The 21,891-nt window shown below is 42.4% G+C and overlaps 1 protein-coding gene across 1 annotated transcript in view; it reads left to right on the plus strand.

Moving 5' to 3' along the window:
• Nucleotides 1-1,163: 1,163 nt before the first annotated feature.
• The window catches only part of LOC119175615 (uncharacterized), a 58,398-nt gene continuing 37,670 nt past the window's right edge, over nucleotides 1,164-21,891 (plus strand). The window contains exon 1 of the mRNA XM_037426517.2: nucleotides 1,164-1,419. Within this exon, the coding sequence (XP_037282414.2) occupies nucleotides 1,314-1,419 (106 nt within the window). The 5' untranslated portion in view covers nucleotides 1,164-1,313. The remainder of the gene's footprint in view (nucleotides 1,420-21,891) is intronic.

Below are 21,891 nucleotides of genomic sequence, written 5' to 3' on the forward strand. Positions count from 1 at the left end.
CTCTTGCGCAGGGACATCACGTGCCCTCCAGTCACGCTTTCTGAGCGTGCTCGCTCGCAATACGCCCGCGTATCACGCCACCACTGCCGGGTTTGCTCGAAACAAGTGGGACAGTATATATACGTGCGTACGAGTTCAGTGCGGACTTCGGACTGTTTACTACGACTACAGTGCACTCCGACGACTACTTTTTGCAGCACTTAACACGTATACGGCCCATGCGCACGCGGCCTGATTTGTGAAGCAAAGGAACGTTGTTATTTTTCTCATTATATAGGCTGTAAGAAAGGATTTGGTACTCATATTGTTTTCTGTTTGCTGACTTATCTTTTTTTTCAGCAAATGCGTGTGCGGTACTGACACTTCGCTGACTCGTTTGTCTATTTTGTCTCGTGTACTGACACCACGAGTAACTTCATTGTCTTCGTATTTACACAAGCGAAAAGCTTGCAAATGTTTTCTACAGTCTTCGCTCAGTCTCTGCTCCCCGTTTTCTTTCTTCTTACTTTTGTTTTCTTACCTCTTGTAATAGCTAGTTAGCACTTAAGATGGCGTGCTCGAGAGCGCGGGTTTAAATCCGAGCCACGGCGGTCGCATTCAGCTAAAGTGAAAACAAAGAAAAAAACACACACTTGTTTAAACTTGTAGGTGCACGTTAAAGAACACCGGATGGTCGAAATTAATTCAGAATTTCCCACTACGTCAAGCTTCTAAACTACATCGCTGTATCGCTGTATTGGCACGTAAAAGACAAGTAATTGATTCACTTATGTTCTGACTTTCTTTTTGTGCTATTGCTGTATGTCATGAGTATAGGAACTTAACTTTCCATAGACTGTCTCAACAAAAATAGAAAAGAAAAGAATCCTCGTGGAGGTTTCCGATGCAAGAAAAGAAAGTGCGCTAGAAACTTGTAGACATTGATAAGCTATTCGCGTGTTTGCTTTCAAGCCATGCAATCGAGATTCATTCATGGCTTGTTTATCAGTATGCATAAGCCCATCAAAGAAAAATCAGCGCGTGGCAAAATAACAAAAAGGAAAGAAATACCGAGAAAAGGTGTGTTTGTGTCCGCGCATGCATGCTGATGAAGATAGCATGCTGTAGAAACATGGCGCATTGGCGATAAAACAGTCCATCCATTGGCGCTGATAGCGCCGTAGACCTTGCTATCGAACCATCGGGACACTGTCGTTCAACCCGACAACTGCAGTCGAAGCCTCCTCCCGTCCCACTGAAAAAGACTACCAAAAAGAGCGCATTGTCAACGTGTCAAGACGCTGTTGCTATCGTCGCTATTGTTCTCTGACGCTATGGACGCTGTTACGGCCGTCGTCTGCGTAACGGCGTCGTTGGCGACGGTCTGGTGCGTGTTTGAGGCGTACCTCCGGTATGTCTACTCCAGGCGCATCGTAGAAGGTAAGTGCCTTTCACTTTTCTCCTGATATGCCAGCTTTAGGAGAGGTCATAACAGGAAAAAAAAGTGTATTTATTTGTGTGAAGGTGGCAGATACGTCCTACAGTACTTACTCATTTATTAATATTGCGTAATAATAGCTATAATTACCAAGTCTTCGCTATTGCTGGTTATGAAGGTAACTAAAAGCACTTACAGATAGCTACTCGTATTAAAAGTCATTCCTTCGAGGTTACGTTTCAGAATCCCCGCGTGACGGTTATGAGGAAAGCGCCCGCGGTTCTTTAACGTTACATTTCGCGGGCCTCTCACTTTCCACCGAATGCTGCCGAAATTCTATCTCGCCTCCTTCGGGTCAGCAGTCGAGTACCGTGAAACCAAGCGCCACCACGTCGGGTGTTCTTAGCTTCAGGAAGGGTTAAAACGGTGTGGGAACTGTGTACGATTCGGTTCGAATGCGGCCGCTAGCTTGAGGTTGTCTCACGTTTGCTCGGCGTCTCCAATTTCGTGATATTGGCTGCTATTACCTATTCTTCATTATTGTCGGCTACAAAAAATCGAAACTAATTAGACATCATTCATAATAATTCCAACATCTCTACACGACCACTGAATTTCTACTTTTTAGCGGCGACAGTCACACTGGTTCGATCTCTAGTGGATATAATTTTTCACTGTTGACCTGAAGGTCGCGGGAGTGAATCCCGGTCGCATTTTCTGTGGAGACGATATGCTAAAGTCCCGTGTATTTAAATTTAGGAGCTAGTTGAAAAACCTCAGATTGTCCAATATACTAGAGACGTGCACGCCGTCTGTCATAATCATAAGGCTTTCGCACGTGAAATCAGAGCGCTTCACACTATAGTATGTTCGACTTAATATAGACTAGCAAGCGTTATGTGCCCGTAAATTTACGCACACAGGTGCTTTTTGAATTTAGCACCCATCAAAGTGCTGCATCCGTGGACAGGATTCGAACTCGCACCCTCTAGTCTGCAACGAATCACGTTGCGTATTTCATGCCGGGCCTCGACATAAATAAACAAGGAAATAAATAGCCGAACTTGTCTAAAAGTGGCTAGTATATAGCTCATCGTTGACCTGTCATATGTCGACTAGCACAGTTGCCTAATATATTTTGTCCAGCCATGGTGGTCTAATGGATAAGGTACTTGGCTGCTGACCCGCAGGTCACGGGATCTAATTCCGGCTTCGGCAGCTGTGTTTTGGTTGGAGGCGAAAATGCTCTAGGCCAGTGTGCTCAGATTTGGGTGCACGTTAAAGTAGCCCAGGCTGTCGAAATTTTCGGAGCCCTTCACTACGACGTCTAGCTCTCATAATCATATGGTGGTTTTGGGAAGTTAAACCCCGTTAACCCTTCATACCAAACCAACAGTTGTATAACATTGCGTTAAGGTTAGCTCACGTTGACTACTGTCCTCTAATACCCGTTATCAGTCTAATAGAAGATAATTAGATGTAACTAAATTCATTCTTAACGCATTTATCTCTGGTTTATGGCTACATGACCCCTGTTTCTTTTCTTTAATTTGACGAAGGCGGCAGAAAAGTTATAGCACAGGAAAGACTGGACACTACGCTATAGGTCGAAATTTTTATATCGAAAAAGTGAAGTGGAACTAATAACTACTGACAAACCCCAGTTTCAAGCACGGAATCTTTATTTTTTTACCTGCGATAAGATTAGGCCTTGGCGCGATATTGAATCACTTTGCAGGTCGGATGGTTCCTGACTGTTTTTTTTTTGTTGGTAATGTTTTAGATGAACGGTCAAGGTTTCGCACTGCATAGCTCGATGACGCCAATCAATGCCATTCTTCGACCCTGGCGGCGGCATCTTGGTTAGGGTCAAGCCCCGCCACGGTGGTCAAGTGGCTAAGGTACTCGGCTGCTGACCCGCAGGTCGCGGGATCAAATCCCGGCTGTGGCGGCTGCATTTCCGATGGAGGCGGAAATGTTGTAGGCCCGTGTACTCAGATTTGTGTGCACGTTAAAGAACCCCAGGTGGTCGAAATTTCCGGAGCCCTTCACTACGGCGTCTCTCATAATCAAATAGTGGTTTTGGGACGTTAAACCCCACAAATCAATCAATCAAATCAATCAATTGGTTAGGGTCAAGTGCGCAAAAACAACCACGTACTTCGTTTTGGGTGCAGATCAAATAGCGTGAAGTAGCAGTATGTTTGTTTTACGTGACCAAGTTACGTAAGGGGAATGTTGCTGCGCTACTTTATATTTACACACACACCTGCGCCATTGCGTTAGGTTGGGTAATGTTGCGTAATATTGGCCACTGCTTCCTGATGTAGGCTAGTATTAGGCTGTCAAGGTAACTGAAGGTAGTTATCAATAGATCTTTTTCAAGCTCACTAGCACCGCCGACGGGCGCGCAAGCGCAGCGGGAAAAGTTGGTCCGCCACAGTAGCCGCTGCGACTGCCCGTACCAACCGTCCTTGGCGTAACTGCAGGTTGGTGTAAAACTTATAATGTGAAAAGAAAGAAGTACTACCAGGAAAGAAATATGCACATCGGAAACGCTCACTGCCTACTGAAAAGTTATCGCACGTGTGAAAAAACATATCCAAACAACTAAGACGCGTGTTTACAGTAGATTAGTAAAGTTAACTTTTATTGTGTTGTAACGATAGCGAAGGTTAGTTGACTTAAACAAGGTGTGGTGCTCTTTATGATATGTATCCGAGATTCTGGTTAGCGTGACTGTGCAAGATTACCGGGCCTTCAAAGATCAAATTACATTTGCATCACTGAAAATCTGAGGTGCGGTAAGATGGCTTCATTCAACGAATTCTGGTGTTCTGTGAGGCACGTGTTGATACATCCAGTCTGACCGATTTATATATGTGAATACAAGAGTAATTCGGTTGGCAACTCTTGCGCAACAATGCAAAGAACAATCGACACGCCTTCCATAGTATTTTTCTCTGCCCACTGCAGACCCCTGTGACCTTTTGCGCTGTGCGGAAGAAATGTTACTAAGTTCATGGCGCGGTAAACCCAACCCTCACCTTGTATCGCTTCCAAATTTCCTTTCAGACTGTAAAGAACGTATGCATGAAATAACTGCAATATTCTTAGTTTTTTTGCGGGTGGAGGTCGTCCAAAAAAATTTGTTTGCAGTGCGAATGAGCTGTTCCCAAACCCATGCAATATTATATATAGGCAGGATATCGCGCCTTTTTGAAGCTGGACACAATTTCTCAGGTAACGTGCACAAGTTTTTTTTTCTTCACCGAGTGCAAGTACGACATCATTATTCCTCATTGAGCAATATTTGAATGCGCCAGCGCGAAATTCAGCAGTGGTCTCAATGCGGAATATACTGCCAGCAAACATGCTCCGCAGAAACGCTTAAGCATCTTGTAAGAAACCGCAAATTCTTGTTTTTGTTCACCTATTGATCGTGGTGCATACCCACTATGAGGAGTTGGCCAAGAATTGAGTGGTTTTAAAATTATTGTACAGATTTAAAATAAGGGATATATAATAGAAAGATTACCGATAACCTATGAAAGTGTAGTGCTTGATCTAATGCATAAAAATATGTCAATAAAAAAACGAATTTATTCTTAGAATAGAGGAATATTCTGATTTTATATGTATATAATTTTGTAGACACGTTAGGATAATGAAACAGATTAATTAGTCAACCCATTTTTCCATCAATATAGTCCCGCATGGCCGCGCATATATATACTGTCACATTCAAGAACCTAGAAATGGAAGTTCCAAAAGACAAAATGACAGGTACAGATAAGTCCATACCAATACAACGTAAAGATATTTCTAAAAGGGTTTTTCGTAATGTGTTAAACCACCTGCAGGTCAAAAAGAAATGACCTATTGTTTCATGTTCATCACAGAACGTGCACAATGGCGAAAATGCCTGAGCAGACCTGTGTTTATAGAAATTTAGATTTGGTACCCGGCAATGCAGCCTTGTGATAGCTACTTCTTGTTTACGAGTGCGGCAAAAGTGTCCTCACCAGCGATATTATAAATAACAATATTTGGTAGAATTTCTTAGTGCTGTACCTCTAAAGACTTCCATATGCGTACGTCTGCGGAATCGGGCAGCAGTCACATAAGCGGATGATGGACAGTACGGTAGAATCGTTCGCTAATTTACGACTTAGCAAAGGAATCGGCCATTTTATTTAAAAATAAGCCTTTATGTCCAGGCACCCAAACTAATCGGACTTTTCTCCACCGCAAAGGATCAGAGCAAGGTATCTCGCACGTTATTTCTAGTTCCATTCCTTCGTCTTTAAACAGGTTGAGAATGTGTTTACTTTTCCTATTTTCAGCACGTGACCTTCTATAAAAGTTTAAAAAAATTCTAAGCTGTAACACTTCTCTACCATCGTTTGTTAACGGCCCAATCAAACTGCGATGACACAAGAGAGAGAGAGATAAATAGACAGGAAAGGCAGGGAGGTTAACCAAGCTCGGCTCAGTTGGCTACAAAATCCCTAGCGCTTTATGAGCAGTTCATCGTTCATTAACTATGAATTCAGTGTTCCAGCTAACATTCCTCACGGTAGCATGTTTTGACTACATGGATCACTACGCAACAAATCGCATGCCGCTCATCTTTTACGTTGGATGTACACCCACTCAGTGATAACAACGCTGACTGCGTTATTCATTTCACATTTCATGCGTAGCTATACGTGCCGGTGTGTTCGGACCCTATTCATGAAGCGATGGCATGTTATTTTTGTTTTGTGCTCACACGGCGCCAACGAGCAGCGGACGGAGGAAACGCCGCTTTGCTCGGCGTACCAACTTTTTCCATTGTGCTCCCCGCTGCGCTGTGGGATTTAAAAATGGCCTATTTAAAATTCCTGAATTCTCATGTACTGCTAAACTGTCTGTCTCTGTCTGTCTCTGTCTGTCTCTGTCTGTCTCTGTCTGTCTCTGTCTGTTTGTCTGTCTGTCTCTGTCTGTTTGTCTGTCTGTCTCTGTCTGTCTGTCTGTCTGTCTCTGTCTGTCTGTCTGTCTGTCTGTCTCTGTCTGTCTGTCTGTCTGTCTCTGTCTGTCTGTCTGTCTCTGTCTGTCTGTCTCTGTCTGTCTCTGTCTGTCTCTGTCTGTCTGTCTGTCTGTCTGTCTGTCTGTTTAAAAAAGAGAACACCAGAAAAAGTGGGGACACAAAGAACTGTACTGACTTACAGGTTCGTCTATCTTCAACGGATCTCTCGCGCTACTTTTTTTTCACTGTTGTACTAGCACTATGTCGCCCGAACTTTTATTTTAGCATCAGACAGTCGTGTGAAGTTTCAGGCCATCCTACGAGAACGGAGTTAACGTCCCTACGTTTTTCCGCCGACTTTCAAAAACTTCTGATTTCAACACAACCAATTACAGAAGATACATCAGGCTTGTCTGAGCCACCACTTGAATAGAATATATACACGCAAGGCGGACATGTCAACACAAACACAAACAGATAAACCAATCATCGCTACAAATCATGATGTATTTATCAGCCCTAATATACCTGCCTATAGAGTTACAAAGCATTTTAGGTCAGTTCAGGTGACAGGGGTGCGCGGCCGATGCACCACTACCGCTTTTGCCGACAAGGAGTCAGTTGCATCGTTTTGCAGAGATATAAGGTCATACGGCAAAATACCTAGATGCCTTATCACATGTGGGACTCGGTAATCCATACCGTCAAGTCGAGTGACGCAAAAATTGACACCATGAGTGACGCAACGCGCGATGACGTCATCATATTCTCTCGCAAAACTTTCACAGATCGCGAAAACCTGCGACACAATCATGGCGTCACCACACCTTCAGTATTGTCACGTAGCGTGACGTCACATGATGCCGGATGCGTTTCAAAAGAGGCTGATGCGTAGAAGGCTTGCAATGCCTCCGACTCTCGAGGCAGTGCAAGAACTATGTCATCAGTGCAAAGAGGGAAAGTTGAAAAACGAATTTCACCTTCAAGTCGAATCGGGCGAATACATTAATAAGCCAACGTGTCTATAAAACTTCGGACCAGCAGAACATATGATGTGAAACTATGCAGAAATTAGGACTGTTCAGCTATTCATTGTACCTCTGTTGTTATGTTAGCGAGTGTAGGTTCGCTCCTGCAAGGAAAAAAGAAGCTGGTCACATGCTTACGTGCCATGTCCGCATTTAGATTTTTTTATCTGTGCCCGTCGCATGGACCACTTGACCAATCTGGCGTGTTAACGCTACTCATTCTACTTGACCCCAGGTGCTAATTGATATTTACAACTCAAAATTAGGCTTCGTATGTCAGGCTTTGTCTATCAAAATACGTGATAGGTGCAGTCGGGAATCCGCAACAGTGGTAGAACGAATTGTTTTGGCATTTATAGAAAAGGGAATACTGCATGCATGAATCATTATTGAATATATTTCTTAGATTCTTTGAAGCAGTTGCTAAGGTGATTCGAATATAAAATCCTCTTCATTATCAGTTCATTGTAGTATGTATTTATTTGCCAATAATTTAAAACTTGTGAAAATGTATGTACTCTATCTTTTGATTATGCTTTGATAAGTATGTACATACTCATATTTGCTATTTGTCGAGCTTTTCTGAGCATCTGCATAGCTTATTTAAGTGTGTTTAAATTTACTTTGCGTCTTCCGACGTGTTGCCGCAGTCAATATACAATGCGAGGCATCGTCAAGTTGTTTCATGAATACTTTTTTCTTTACCTGTCCCAAAATAAAACATTCTTCTTGCACCAATGCCTGCGCTTTTTACCGTCCCCGCTATGGTCCCGCAGATTTCGTCGACAGTTTAAACGATACAATTGGCACCATCTTGCACGAATTTCCAAGTAGCTCGTTAGTTATAGGCGGTGATTTTAACTACCCGGGTATCGACTGGCCAACAAACTCCGTCACTGCGCAAAATAATCGCCTCAAATGCCTTAGCTTCATTCAATGTATTGATTACCACCAACTTACGCAAATAGTATGCGAACCAACGCGGAGCGCACATTTGCTTGACCTCATTCTCACAAATCAACCCGAAATTACTAACACACGTCGTTGACGAAATAAGTGACCATAAGGCCATACACTGCACACTATCAGTGGCCCGCGCTATCAAAACTAAAACAGAAAAACAAATCTTCAACTACGGACGCGCTGACTTACAAAAAATGAACGATATGCTGGAAACCTTAACTGTTAATCTTGAAACTGGGTTGCAGGATCGTACAATGAATGAAAACTGGTGTCTATTTCGCGACAAGCTCAAAGAAATTCAGGCATCTTGTATTCCAAAAACGGTAATAAGCTCTAGGACGAACGACCCATGGTTTACCCGTGACGTCAAACGGCTTTTAAACAGGAAAAAAAAGGGCCTACAGAAAGTCAACTCGAACCAACGATCCTGATGACTGGCAGAACTACAAACAGATTTCTACTTTAACTGAACAAACAATACGTGAGGCAAAACATAAGTATTTTAATATTACGCTCCCAAGTATTATGAAAACCGACCCAAGCAAATTCTGGAGTATTATAAACCCCAAGAACAAAAACACGGTACCCGTCCTAACCAATGCAACCGGGGATAAGTTATCCTTGCAAGAATGTGCCGAACATTTTAACAAAGCCTTTGCCAAAGTTTTCACTACCGAGCTACCTTTAAATGACTCTTTTGATCCGTCGCAACCAAACATAGATTCCAGTTTTACGCCCATTGTAATTACAGCCCATGGCGTGGCATGCGCTATCGACCACCTAGCTTCCAAGACTAGCCCCGGGCCTGACGGTATAACAGCGAAGCTCTTGAAAATAACTTCTCCTTACTCAGCTTACCTGCTTTCGTTGTTATTTCAGCAATCCCTAGATTCAGGTTGCTTGCCGGACGATTGGAAATTTGCCCATACCCTACCATTTTTTAAATCTGGCGACCGGTCTGGTCCCCTTAACTATAGGCCTATTTCACTTACTTCAATCAGCTGCAAGTTGCTGGAACATATTATTTTCACGCATGTTGTAACCCACCTTAATCAGAATAACTTCTTCATTAGCAATCAACACGGATTTAGGAAACATTTCTCATGTCACACAACTTTTTGAGCTGGTCACTGACCTCCACGTTTCGCAGCACAGGTTGCTTTGTACCGATGCCATTTTTGTCGATTTGTCGAAGGCGTTCGATCGGGTTCCACATCAGCGTCTAATGGCTAAAATTTGTTACCTTAATCTGGATGACAAAACAACCCACTGGATTCGTAGTTTTTTAACAGACTGTTTGCAATCTGTAAAATTAAATGACCACGTTTCTAACCCAGTGGGTGTCTCATCAGGAGTCCCCCAGGGGTCAGTACTTGGCCCTTTGCTGTTTCTGATTTATATAAACGACCTCGCATGTAACATTTCCTCGTCAATTCGCCTCTTTGCCGACAACTGTGTGATATATAGAGAAATAGTAACATCCGATGATCTTTCTACACTCCAGCATGATTTATTTACTCTAACTGAATGGTGCGAAAAATGGCTGATGAAAATAAACGTAGAAAAAACTAAGCATGTGCAATTTTCTTCTACGACAAGATCCGAAACTTATAATTACTTAATAGATAATGCCAAAATAGAAACAGTTTCATCTTTTAAATATCTGGGAGTTACATTCACCTCCGATTTAAGCTGGACCCCCCATATAGAAAAAATCACATCGAAGGCGTGTAAAAAGCTCGGCCTGCTCAAGCGTCACCTTTATTTAGCTAATTCAGAGACACGACTTCACGCGTATAATGCTCTTATCCGCTCTTCACTAGAATACGCGCAAATCATCTGGCATCCACATCAGATGTGTCTGACTAACATGCTTGAATCCGTACAGAACAAGGCCGCGCGCTTCATTCTGTCATCGTACTCAAGATACCAGAGTGTATCTGCCTTGAAGGACGAACTTAATCTCCCCCCTCTCACCGAACGCAGGCAGTTGTCAAGATTAACTTTTTTTCACACCCTGTACCATCATCCAACACCATTCGCTCGCAAATTTATACTCCCGGCACCCTATACGTCCGCACGCGCTGACCACGCTCACAAAGTTGGCCCAATTTTTGCCCGAACAAACAAATATCAGAACTCACCCCTTGTTCTGGCAATCAATGAATGGAATTCTTTACCTAGTAGCCTAGTGGACCAAACCGACACCTCTTCTTTTCAAACCGCACTCCTCGCTTTTCTAGCTATTCAAAATACACTGTAACTTGTCTTCATCATGCTCATCTTTTCTAGGCTGTAAATTTGTGTTCCTGCTTTCCAAATACCAGATTTTCTGTTACTTTTACACTTTTTTATATGTTTCACGCTGTACTTTGCAATTGTGTACTTTTGCTGCCTTTATGATATTGTAATGTCACTTTTGTTGTGTTGATTCTTTATTTTTACAATATTGTACGTTGTGTCGGCTTCCAACCCATTCCCCCCCTATGTAATGCCCATTTGGGCCCTTAGGGTACCTAAATAAATAAATAAATAAAATAAATAAATATGAATCTGCTGCACAATCAGAGAAAGTGTAGAGTGAGAGCGATCCTGAAGAAGATCAAGTATGATCCGCAAGCGGTCTGCTTGGTAGACTATGCGGCAGAATATGGACGTTCATCACATATGCCGTCTTCGCAATAGATATCGGAGGTCAAATAACCTCGTCAGCCTCCCTGTCTAGAACTAACTTATCTAAAGCGGAGCAAGTTTCTATTACTTTCTCACTCTCGTATGAAAGGAAGACGCAAATCTACTCAGATTCTATAGATCTGCAGTCAGGGCGTTGCCAAGGGCTCCATAGCGAAAGAGGCGCATGGTATTCTTAAGAAAAAGACCATAACTACGCAGCTCCGCCGCGGTGGTCTAGTGGCTAAGGTACTCGGCTGCTGACCCGCAGGTCGCGGGATCGAATCCCGGCTGTAGCGACTCCATTTTCGATGGAGGCAAAAATGCTGTAGGCCCATGTGCTTAGACTTGTACGCACGTTAACAACCCCAGGTGGTCGAAATTTCCGGAGCCCTCCACTACGGCGTCTCTCGTAATCATATGGTGGTTTTGGTACGTTAAACCCCACATATCGATTGAACATAACTATGCACACGATCACTTGGTTCCCGGCACACTTAAGTCAAACTTTGGACTCACTGACCAACCTCAATGACATCGCCCCCTCCCAAGCTCGCGTACACTGTAAACCAAATTACACCCATATAGGTGTAATATAGTGTCTATAACTCACACCTCTACAACCCACAAAATGGGTGTAACAAGCACGACTACACCCATACCACGGGCGGATTTCCTAATTTACACCCTAGGCTACGAACATTTTTGGAGTGTAAAAGCAAATGTACACCCAAGCGGCCTTAAGGGAGTGAGGGTGGAAAAGCAAATGTACACCCGAGCAATCTTAAGGTCGTAAGGGTGTAATCTTGCTAAGGCACCGTAACACCCTTAATCAACAGTAGTGCAGGGGTGTAATTTACCCAAACATCAAAATGGGTGTGGGGGTGCTCCTGCAGAATTACGCCCCCATACTCATGCGAAAAATACCATAATTCGAGTGTTATCCCTTTCCAGTAGGCCCCCGTGGAAGCACGTGAAAGCTTTCCCTTTAGATAGACCTTTCATGAGCAGATGTCCCATTGTAGTGGCTCCTGCCACAGTGTGGTAATCCTGGCCCTAGCACTGCTATTATGGTGCATATATGAAGCACGGCATATAAGGCTCTAACATATAACATGTAATCCTAGCTGAATGTGAAGGGTTCACTCAAAATGAGCCAACACACATAACACAACATTCGCAAAGTCATCCCACAGTGCAAAATATAGTCAAGCTTTATTTTATTGGACACAGGGCACATACAGGCTTCAGAGACAAATTGTAGCTTAATCAAAAACATTTTTCAATTGTGCAGAGCAGAATGCCATTTGCTACAAAAGAAGACCGGAAATCAGACGTCGATGGTGTGGTATGGAGCTCTAACGACCAAAGCATGCATATCAAAGTACAACAGAAGAGCCTTTATTTGCACTTAAACATGAACTAGTTTTAACATGCTTCAGTGCAACACAAAAGTACAGGGCAGTGAAGATTACAAGCAGCAGGAAGAGCAGTGCAATGCAGCATGCCTTATTTCTCCAATATACTGAAATATCATATCGAAGCACACTGCAATGGCCACATTGATACGCCACAGTTTGCATGTGTTGTGGCATGCCTTATGCATAATATGCAAGGCTAGTAGTATTCCAAGGTATGTAATGATAAAACAGTCTTAAAATGGCATTTTAATTCAGAATAACCCTTGCATGTTCAGACATTCAGAATACTGGAGAAACAATGATAGAGAAGTGAAAACAATAGGGAAAATTACAATAGCTTAACAGTGTCGCTAGATACTAACCATGCAGAATACTTGATGTAAAGATCAGAAATATTAAGCGCATGACATAATAGCATGTTGCCCTGAAAAAATGCTACAGCAAAGAACATAGAATGGACACACAAAATCAGGGTGAAAGAGTAACCACTTACAGCTAGCAGAGGTAGAACAGCCAAGCTAAGATCTGGAGCAATATTTTGGAGCATCATATCTTGCTTTTGCAGGAAGAAAATTTAAATAACGAGCAGGATTCGGGAAAAACAAACGCAGCATTTTCGAGCCTGAAATTCCAAATTTACAGCATTGATTGATATGTGTGGTTTATGAGAAACGCAATTTATGTTTACCATATGTTTATGAGGAACACTGTAGTGGAGGGCGCCGGAATTTTCGACCACCTGGAATTCTTTATCGTGCACCCAAATCTGAGCACACGGGCCTACAACGTTTCCGCCTCCACCGGAAATGCAGCCGCCGCAGACGCGATTTGATCACGCGAACTTGGGGGTCAGCAGTCGAATACCTTAGCCACTAGACCACAGCGGCGGGGCTCAAAATTTACAGTATTACAACAAATTGGACTGAATCAAACACAAGAAAAAAATATATGTAAAAGTTATTTGACATCCGCTAATTCATTCAAAATACACGAGAGCGCAGCTATTTCAATAAAAGTAATCTATTGATCTGTCCCACAGTGCAAACAATGCTAATCCACGTATTCACGAACGCTCCTCGACTCGAATCTCGTCCTTCACTTGAACTAGCTGAGCACAGCGCCGCCGCTTGTTTAATAATGAGGCTGCGTTTTTCGAGAATCGCTGCAGATTATCTCTGATATTGGGCGACTTGCTCTGCCTAGAGACGGCACTGCAATCAATTTTCTGAAGTCAAGGTGAAGCACTTAGTGAAGGGACGTTCTAAAATACGGGGGCAAAAATCCCAGTAGCATTTGCCGAGCTTGCCAAACCGTTTGTCAGGCGACCCGGAAATTCGAGATATTCGTAAAAGAAGAGCGCAAGGGAGAGGAGCTCAATGGGGTGACGAAAAGGAAAAAAAAATAGTTGCATACGATTTTCTTTATCGTTGCCTAAGGCTGTGAAACCCCCATAAATCACTGTCAAAGACAGGTAGCACTCATACTAGTACTCGTTATTGAATCGCATCTGCATGCGAGAGTAATAGAGAGAAAAATATTTTGTGTCCTGTGACAGCGAGCATTACTAGGCACTTCCAAATCATAAAGCATTTTTTCATAGAGCAAAATTGTACTGTGGCAAAAGCGACTTAAATGCGTTATGGCCGTCATAAAAAGGGGTGCGGAACTTTTTTTAAACCGCTCTACTCTTTTATTTTCTTTTGCTGTTAGGTCAGAATATAGTCAAATAAAAGTTAGAATTACGATTGGCGCATCTGTATTAGATTGGATGATGATGACTCCGCTTTGGTGGTGTAGTGGCCAAGGTACTCAGCTGCATTTTTGATGGAGGCGAAAATGCTGTAGGGCAATTTGCTTAGAATTGGGTGCACAAGAACCCCAGGTGGCCGAAATTTCTGGAGCTCTCAAATAAGGCGTCTCATAATCAAATGCTGGTTTTAGCACGCAAAACTGCACACATCAATCAATTAGATGTTGACGCACAAACTTACAGTGATTATTGGATTTTATATTTTTTGATGAAATTAACAATACTGAGAAATAATTCAGGCTGCTTGGGCATTTTATAATGGTTTTGCGCAAAATTGAGAAATTATATCCAACTGACACAATTGGTGCCGCTGTTGTTCTCTTGAACATGCAAATATGAATACGAAAATAGCATGCAATATTGTGTTACAGACATTATACATGGGCTGTAAATATACATGAATGCCTGAACTGAATAGTCAATTTCACGACAAAACCACGACCGCACAAACAAAAATAAAAACACAGAGACAGGACGGGTGCTCACTAGCAGCTGTTTGTACCATATATTCTAAAGGTTACACACAACCTTAAAAGGTGGCGAGTCGTCATGATGTACTGATGGAGTTCGTGCCCTTAACAAACTAGAGATGTTGCACCGGTGCATCGCTGGAAATCATGCTCAGCAGCTGAAAGGCTGTAAAAAGAAGCATGCGTGGCCAATCACGAAGTCTGCTACTGAAGTGATTTACAAAATACCCCTATCGGGCGGAAAGAGACGTGTTAGCCAGACGACGGGGCGCTGCGTCAATGGTCGAGCGAAGGAACACGCCCTTATGGTAAAGAATAATGACGGTGCCCATTCAATCGCGTATGTAACTTCATGTGGATTCACACCAAGAGCAATTTCGAAGACCTTTCATAAAAGAAACGGGGTATCAGTTGCGTTAGCAAAACTTCACTCATCCTGCATGAGCCGGAAGCACAGTATCTAGCGATCACGTGTCCTATAGTGTGATTAGGCAAGGGACGGCCCGAGTAGGTTGCACATGCGTTGACGAAAAGGGGGTTTATATCAGCCTGTTTCCTCAAGGAACAAACAATTGTAAATGAGCGCCCATCCCGTTTATGTGTGTTCTTCGTATGCGTGGTCGTAATTTTGGCGCAAAATGGACTAATCTTTAATTAAAACATGTACCAACTATCCGAACAGCGAGTTCTACTCGATATGAATGCCGCTGCTGCACATGTAAGCAACTACAGCACGTATAGCCGCCTTAGAACTGCGAAAAAAGCAGCGTTATACAATGCCTCAGAGGAGGCACTTTCAATATATTTCTTGCTAAAAAAAGGGCTTAAAAAGCAGATGACCTTCTTCTGTGTTCAGGACACGCTATTAGAGTGATTTGATGCCAAATTTTCAGCCAATTTCACGACCATCCTAAATGTATTCGAAAATTATTGTGCTGAATAACTGCATTGAAAGCAGTGAAACGGTAGAAAATTTCCGAGAGACAAAAATGTTTGGTCACGTGGTTGCCTTCGGAACTTCCCGGATTGTCGTTTGGGTGTTGTTTGTGGAAACAATGTATTTTAAAAGTACACTCTACACCAAACTTGGTCTACATGTTAAGTAAAGGTTCTTCTGTAAGATGTTTGCAGCTCAGTAATATTAGTGTAATTATAGTTGTACATATGCCTCTAAGATTTCATCTAAAATGTGTTATGTTTGCAATTTTTCCATTGCAATACCGAAGTTTGTATGAACATCTGAGTAGTGAATACATACTCCGCCGCAGGTATATTTTGAGAAAAATTATTTGAGACCTCTTAAGCTGGTAAACTTTACGAGAAAAAATCATAAATGTCAGAAAATCGTAATTTTTGTTCATATTGAAATATGATTTACGCCTTGTGGTGGTCCAACTAAAAATTACCCTTACACATAAATTGAAAGCAAATAAACAGTTCTTTTCATATATCATCATTACATTTTTTTGTTTTGAGGAATATTTTTTTTTAGTTTTCCTATTGGCGCCTACCTTCCCATGTGGTCATACGACAGCTGCCGCCTTGGAATTTCCTATTGCAATGAATGGAAAAGTTCAAAACTTGTTTTTTTCCTTTAAAATGTATTGATAAGATTTGGCATATGAAAATCACTTCTTTTTCTATTTAGGTTTGAAGTCATTTTTATTTGAACCACTCGACAGTGCAAATTGCGTCTCAATGTAGACAAAATCGACAATTCCGCGAAGTTTGTAATTTTTTTTCGTCGTGTTTAGCAGCTTGAGAGGTATCATAATATTATTTCTTCAAAATATATCTTATGTGTAGCTAGTATTTATTACGCATATACTTTTACAACGTGCACTATTGCAATATAAAAATGCAAATATAACACATTTTGGCTAAGTTCATGGAGGCGTGGTAGACGAAGAAAGTGCTTAACAGCGCAATCGACAAGATGGTATTGAAGAGATGAGGACAGAGCGCTGAACAAACAACCAAAGTTTATTGCAAACCAACTGCAATATATAGGAAACAGAATCTGCGCATAACCATGCAACATAAGCAGAACTGCTCATACATGCGCCTTATGGCGTACCTTATCAACTGGTCATATCAGTGGACCCCAGATAACCAACTTCACAGCCGTGACGAAAAATTGAGGGTACGCTAAAACAGGAAGCACCAAGTTATTGAATATGGAAGGCTTTACTAATCTCGTGCTCGCACCGATTTTTATTGCGCCCCATGATCAAACGCTTGTCCCGAATTGGCTGACCACAAAACTTATTCCTATGGTCCACCAAGTGGCTGGGAAGAGAGCCTTTTAAAGAGTTAGCATGCTCCCTCAACCGATCATGCATGCACCGCTTTGTTTGGCCAATGTAACGGAGCGCACAAGTAAATATTATCTTGTAGAGAATCGCTAAAACACATTCAACAGGGCACATAGCGTGTTTCTTAGAGCATGCTTTTTTTCAGGTCCTTCGCTGTTGACCCTGCGACATAGCCCAGCGAGCTTGTCGCGTGTACAGAACACATCTCTTACACCTATTTTTCCAGTGACCATCTTTAACCTATGGAAATCTTTGTGTACGTAGGGAATAACAGCCTTGCTATAATGAGGCTTGTTGAGTTAGCTGTTGCTTTGTCTCCTATCAGGCACTCTTAGAGATGTTAGGAGAGTCTCGGCAATGGAAGTTAGTAGGGGATTAGAAAAGCTTCTTATTGAAGGCGGTGAAACTGGAGAGAGAATCTGCACTCTATCTGGCGGTGACAAGAGCAAGTTAAAGTTGCTTTTAGGCAGGAAAAAGCGATGCTACAGTTGAATAGCTTAGAATGGGTGGGCGTAAAAAGGCTCTTCCTTGAGCAAGGTTCGTACCACCAATATACATGGTGAACCAAAAAAAGACATTTCCAAGTCTACACATCCTACACTGTAAACCTAGTTGCACCCTTATAGGTGTAACATAGCGTCTATAACTCACACCCCTACACCCTACGAACTTGGTGTAACAAGCAGGACTACACCTATACAATGGGTGTACATCTTGATTTTCACTCTAGGGTACAAATATTTTTGGGGGTGTAAAAGCAAATGTACACCCAAATGGCCCTAAAGTGAGGGTGTAAAAGCGAATGTACACCCAAGTAATCTTAAGGGCGTTAAGGTGTAATCTTGCTATTACACCCTAACACCCTTAAACAACACAAGTAGTGTAGGGGTGTAATTCACTCAAACAGCTGAAGGGGTGTGGGGATGTGTATGCAGAATCACGCCTCAAAACTCATGATAAAAATGCCATAATTCGAGTGTTACCCCCTTCCAGTAGGCCCCCGTGAAGGCACTAGAATCCTTACCCTTTAGCTAGGCGCAGATGTCCTTCAGGCGCAGATGTCCTATTGTAGTAGCTCCTGCCATAGTGTGAAATTCCTGGCCCTATTAATGCTTTTATGGTACATATATGAAGCACAGCATATAAGGCTCTCACATATAACATGTAATCCTAGCTGAATACGAAGGCATCACTCAAGATGAGCTGTCACACATAACACAACATTCGCAAAGTCATCCTATAGTGCAAAATGAAATCAAGCTTTATTTTATTAGACATAGAGCACACACAGGCTTCACAGACAAATTGTAGGTTAATCAAAAACCTTTTTCAAGTGTGCAGAGCAGAATGCCATTTGTTACAAAAGAAGACCGGAAATCAGACGTCAATGGTATGGCATGGAGCTCTAACGACCAAGGCATGCTTATCAGAGTACAGCAGAAGAGACTTTATTTGCACTTAAAAATGAAGAACTAATTTTAACATACTTCAGTGCAACACAAAATTATAGTGCAATGAAGCATACAAACAGCAGGAAGAGTGCAATGCAGCATGCCTTATTTCTCCAATATACTGAAATAATATGTCAAAGCACACAGCAGTTGCCACAGTTTGCATGAGTTGTGGCATGCCTTATGCATAATATTCAAGGCTAGTGGTAATTTAAAGAATATAATGACAAAACAGTCTTAAAATGGCATTTTCATTTCACAAAAACTCTTGTGTCTTCAGACATTCAAATACCAGAAAAACAATATTACAGGAGTAAAAACAATAGGCAAAATTACAATGGCTTAACAGTGTCACTATATTCTAATCATGAAGAATAGTTGATTTAAAGATGTAAAATATTAAATGCATTGCATAATATCTTGTCACCCTGGGACAATGCAACATCAAATTCCATAAAATTAACACACAAATATGGGTGAAAGAGTAATCACTCACAGCTAGAAGAGGTGGAACAGCCAGGATAAGATCTAGAGCAATAATTTGGAGCATCGTATATTGCTTTTTTAGGAAGAAAATTTCAATTTGGAGCAGGTTTAGGGAAAAACAAATGCAGCGTTTTTTAGCCTAAAATTCTAAATTTACAGTATTGATTTATATGTAGGGTTTAGCATCCCAAAATAACCATATGATTGTGGGAAAGCCGTAGTGGCGGGCTACGGAAATTTCGACCACCTGGGGTTCTTTAACGTGCACCCAAACCTGAGCAAACGGGCCAACCACATTTCTGCCTCCATCGGAAATGCAGCCGCCGCAGCCGGGATTGGATCCCGCGACCTGCGCGTCAGCAGCCTAGTACCTTACCCACTGGACCACCACGGCGGGGCTTCAAATTTACAGTAGTGCAACAAAGTAGACTGAGTCACACAAAATAAAAAAAAATATATGTAGAAATTATTTAACATCCGCTAGTTCATTCAAAATACACGAGAGCGAATAATGCGTTCGATGCTCTAACCACTGAGCTATCACAGAGGCCTTACACGAGAGCGAGGCTATTTCAATAGGCAGTCTCTTGAAGTGCCCCACAGTGCAAACAATGCTAAAACTCACATTAGCATTTGCCGAGCTTGTCAAACTGCTTGACAGGCAACCCAGAAATTCGAGAGATTCGTAAAGGAGTTCAAGGTGGTGGTGAAAAGAAAAAAGAGTGTCGTACGATTTTATTTATCGTTTCCTAAGGCCACAAAAACCTCATAAATCACCCTGAAAGACGCCCAGCACTCATACTAGTATACTCGTTATTGTATGCAAAAATGTATTGTGGCAGAAGCGACCTAAAAAGCGTTATGCACCTGTGAGAAAATGGTGCGAAACTTTTTTTAAACCACTCAACTTTTTTTCTTTTCTTTTGCCGTGAGGTTAGCGTATAGTCAATTAAAAGTTATAATCATGGTTGGCGCATCTTTGTTAAATTGAATGATGATGGCCCCGCCACGGTGGTCTAGCGGCTAAGGTACTCGGCTGCATTTTTGATTGAGGCGAAAATGCTGTAGGCCCATTCGCTCAGATTTGGGTGCACAAGAACTCCAGGTGCTTGAAATTTCCGGAGTCCTCCACTAAGGCGTCTCACATTCAAATGGTGGTTTTAGGACGGCAAACTGCACACATCAATCAATTCGATGGTGATGCACAAAGCTACGGCGATTACTGGATTTTATATTTCTTGATAAAATTAACAATACTGAGAATATATCTACGCTGGTGGGGCATTTTAGAACGATCTTATGTAAAAATAAGAAACTGTATCCAACTGACCCGATTGGCGCAGCTGTTGTGCTCTTGAACAAGCAAATATGAATACAAAAATAGTATCGCTATTGCAGAAACCAGCGCAACTGTTTGCCAGCGTCCAGCACCATGCCTGGTTATGGGCTCAGTATGGCGCTGGTACCAGCGCAGGTGCTGGGACATTGGAGTGGCATCGTCCCAGTACTTTGCACACAATGGCTTCACAGGTTTAAAATGGGGATGCCCATTCGCCATAAAAAATAAATATATAAAGGAAATTGCGCGCATTTACATTAAAAATAAAAATAGAAAAAAAAATAAAACCTCGCCTGACGGGATTTGAACTCGCTAGCTCTTGATCGCTTACCGTGCACGCTACCCACTACGCCACGCCACTTTTTTTCTTTAGTTTACTACGCCACGCCACAACGTGTCTTGGGGGGGGGGGTGGTTGTAAAACGACTATCTATCCAAAGAAAGCGCTGTTCTACTTCATGTTTACAAGTTGCACAGTCAAGACTGACACGATATTCCTTTCCAAATAACAATTGCGTCTTGATTCGACAGTGACGAACGGCTTCTAGGCACCGAAGGGCGGTCAGATATTAGCAAGAGCACAAAGTTTGTTGAAGCATCTACATCTGAACTATGAAAAATTTCAAATTGACTGGAGGAGCAGCCACAGATTGTCAGCTGTTGGTGCCGATGGTTTTTTTTTTTCCCTTTGATAGTCGGTTCTAGCACTTGCTACTGGTCAACAAGTACAAACGATTTACATGTCTTGTTTGGTAGATATCCACGCACACGAGTGAATATTCAGTGCTTTTTTGCGCAAGCGGTGATGTAGCAGTACACATCCGGCGTACCAGATTACATATTTGCAGTTATATCGATATTTGCAACTAAGAAACCGGCGAAGAAATGACTAATGCAGTCCGCTGAAAAAGTATACCTGTATGTTAGTTCACTAAGGTGTACCAAATTACCAACTCAAAATTGCGTGTTTTTACGTACGAGTCAGAGAAGTACCGGCTCCTGCGCTCAGAAGGAAGCTTTCGGTGACAGCCTATACGTTACTGAAAGCACGGCACATCCATCGTCGCCGCTCTTTGTGCGGGCAGCGCACACATGGATAAATGGTTGATTTAGGCTCAGGGGTGTCTAAACTGTACTTTACAGTCGTTCTTACACTTTACAATTGTGCCTACTTAAAGTAAAATGCGCCGGCAGCAGGTACACCGACGCGGGCGGCACGATAGGCCTCGCTGGGGCGGGGCACTGGGTAAGGCTGCTTTCGAAGCAGCTGAGTTGCGATGCTTGAAGTTTCTGCATTTGAGCTTCGCAATATTTCTAACTGTTACCTAAACTGTGCCTGAAGTAAGTGGAAGGTCAATCAATGCCAGAAATGCATTTACGGAGTGGCGATGGCGAGCGACAGTCGTTTTTCTGGCCTCCGCTGGCAGTATACAGCGGACGTGCCAGTGCACAGATATATGCAGTAATATCAATGCCAACAATAAAAAAAAAACACCAATAGAAATACCAA

The sequence above is a fragment of the Rhipicephalus microplus genome, chromosome X (assembly GCF_043290135.1).
Source record: "Rhipicephalus microplus isolate Deutch F79 chromosome X, USDA_Rmic, whole genome shotgun sequence".
NCBI classification, from domain to species: Eukaryota; Metazoa; Arthropoda; class Arachnida; order Ixodida; family Ixodidae; genus Rhipicephalus; species Rhipicephalus microplus.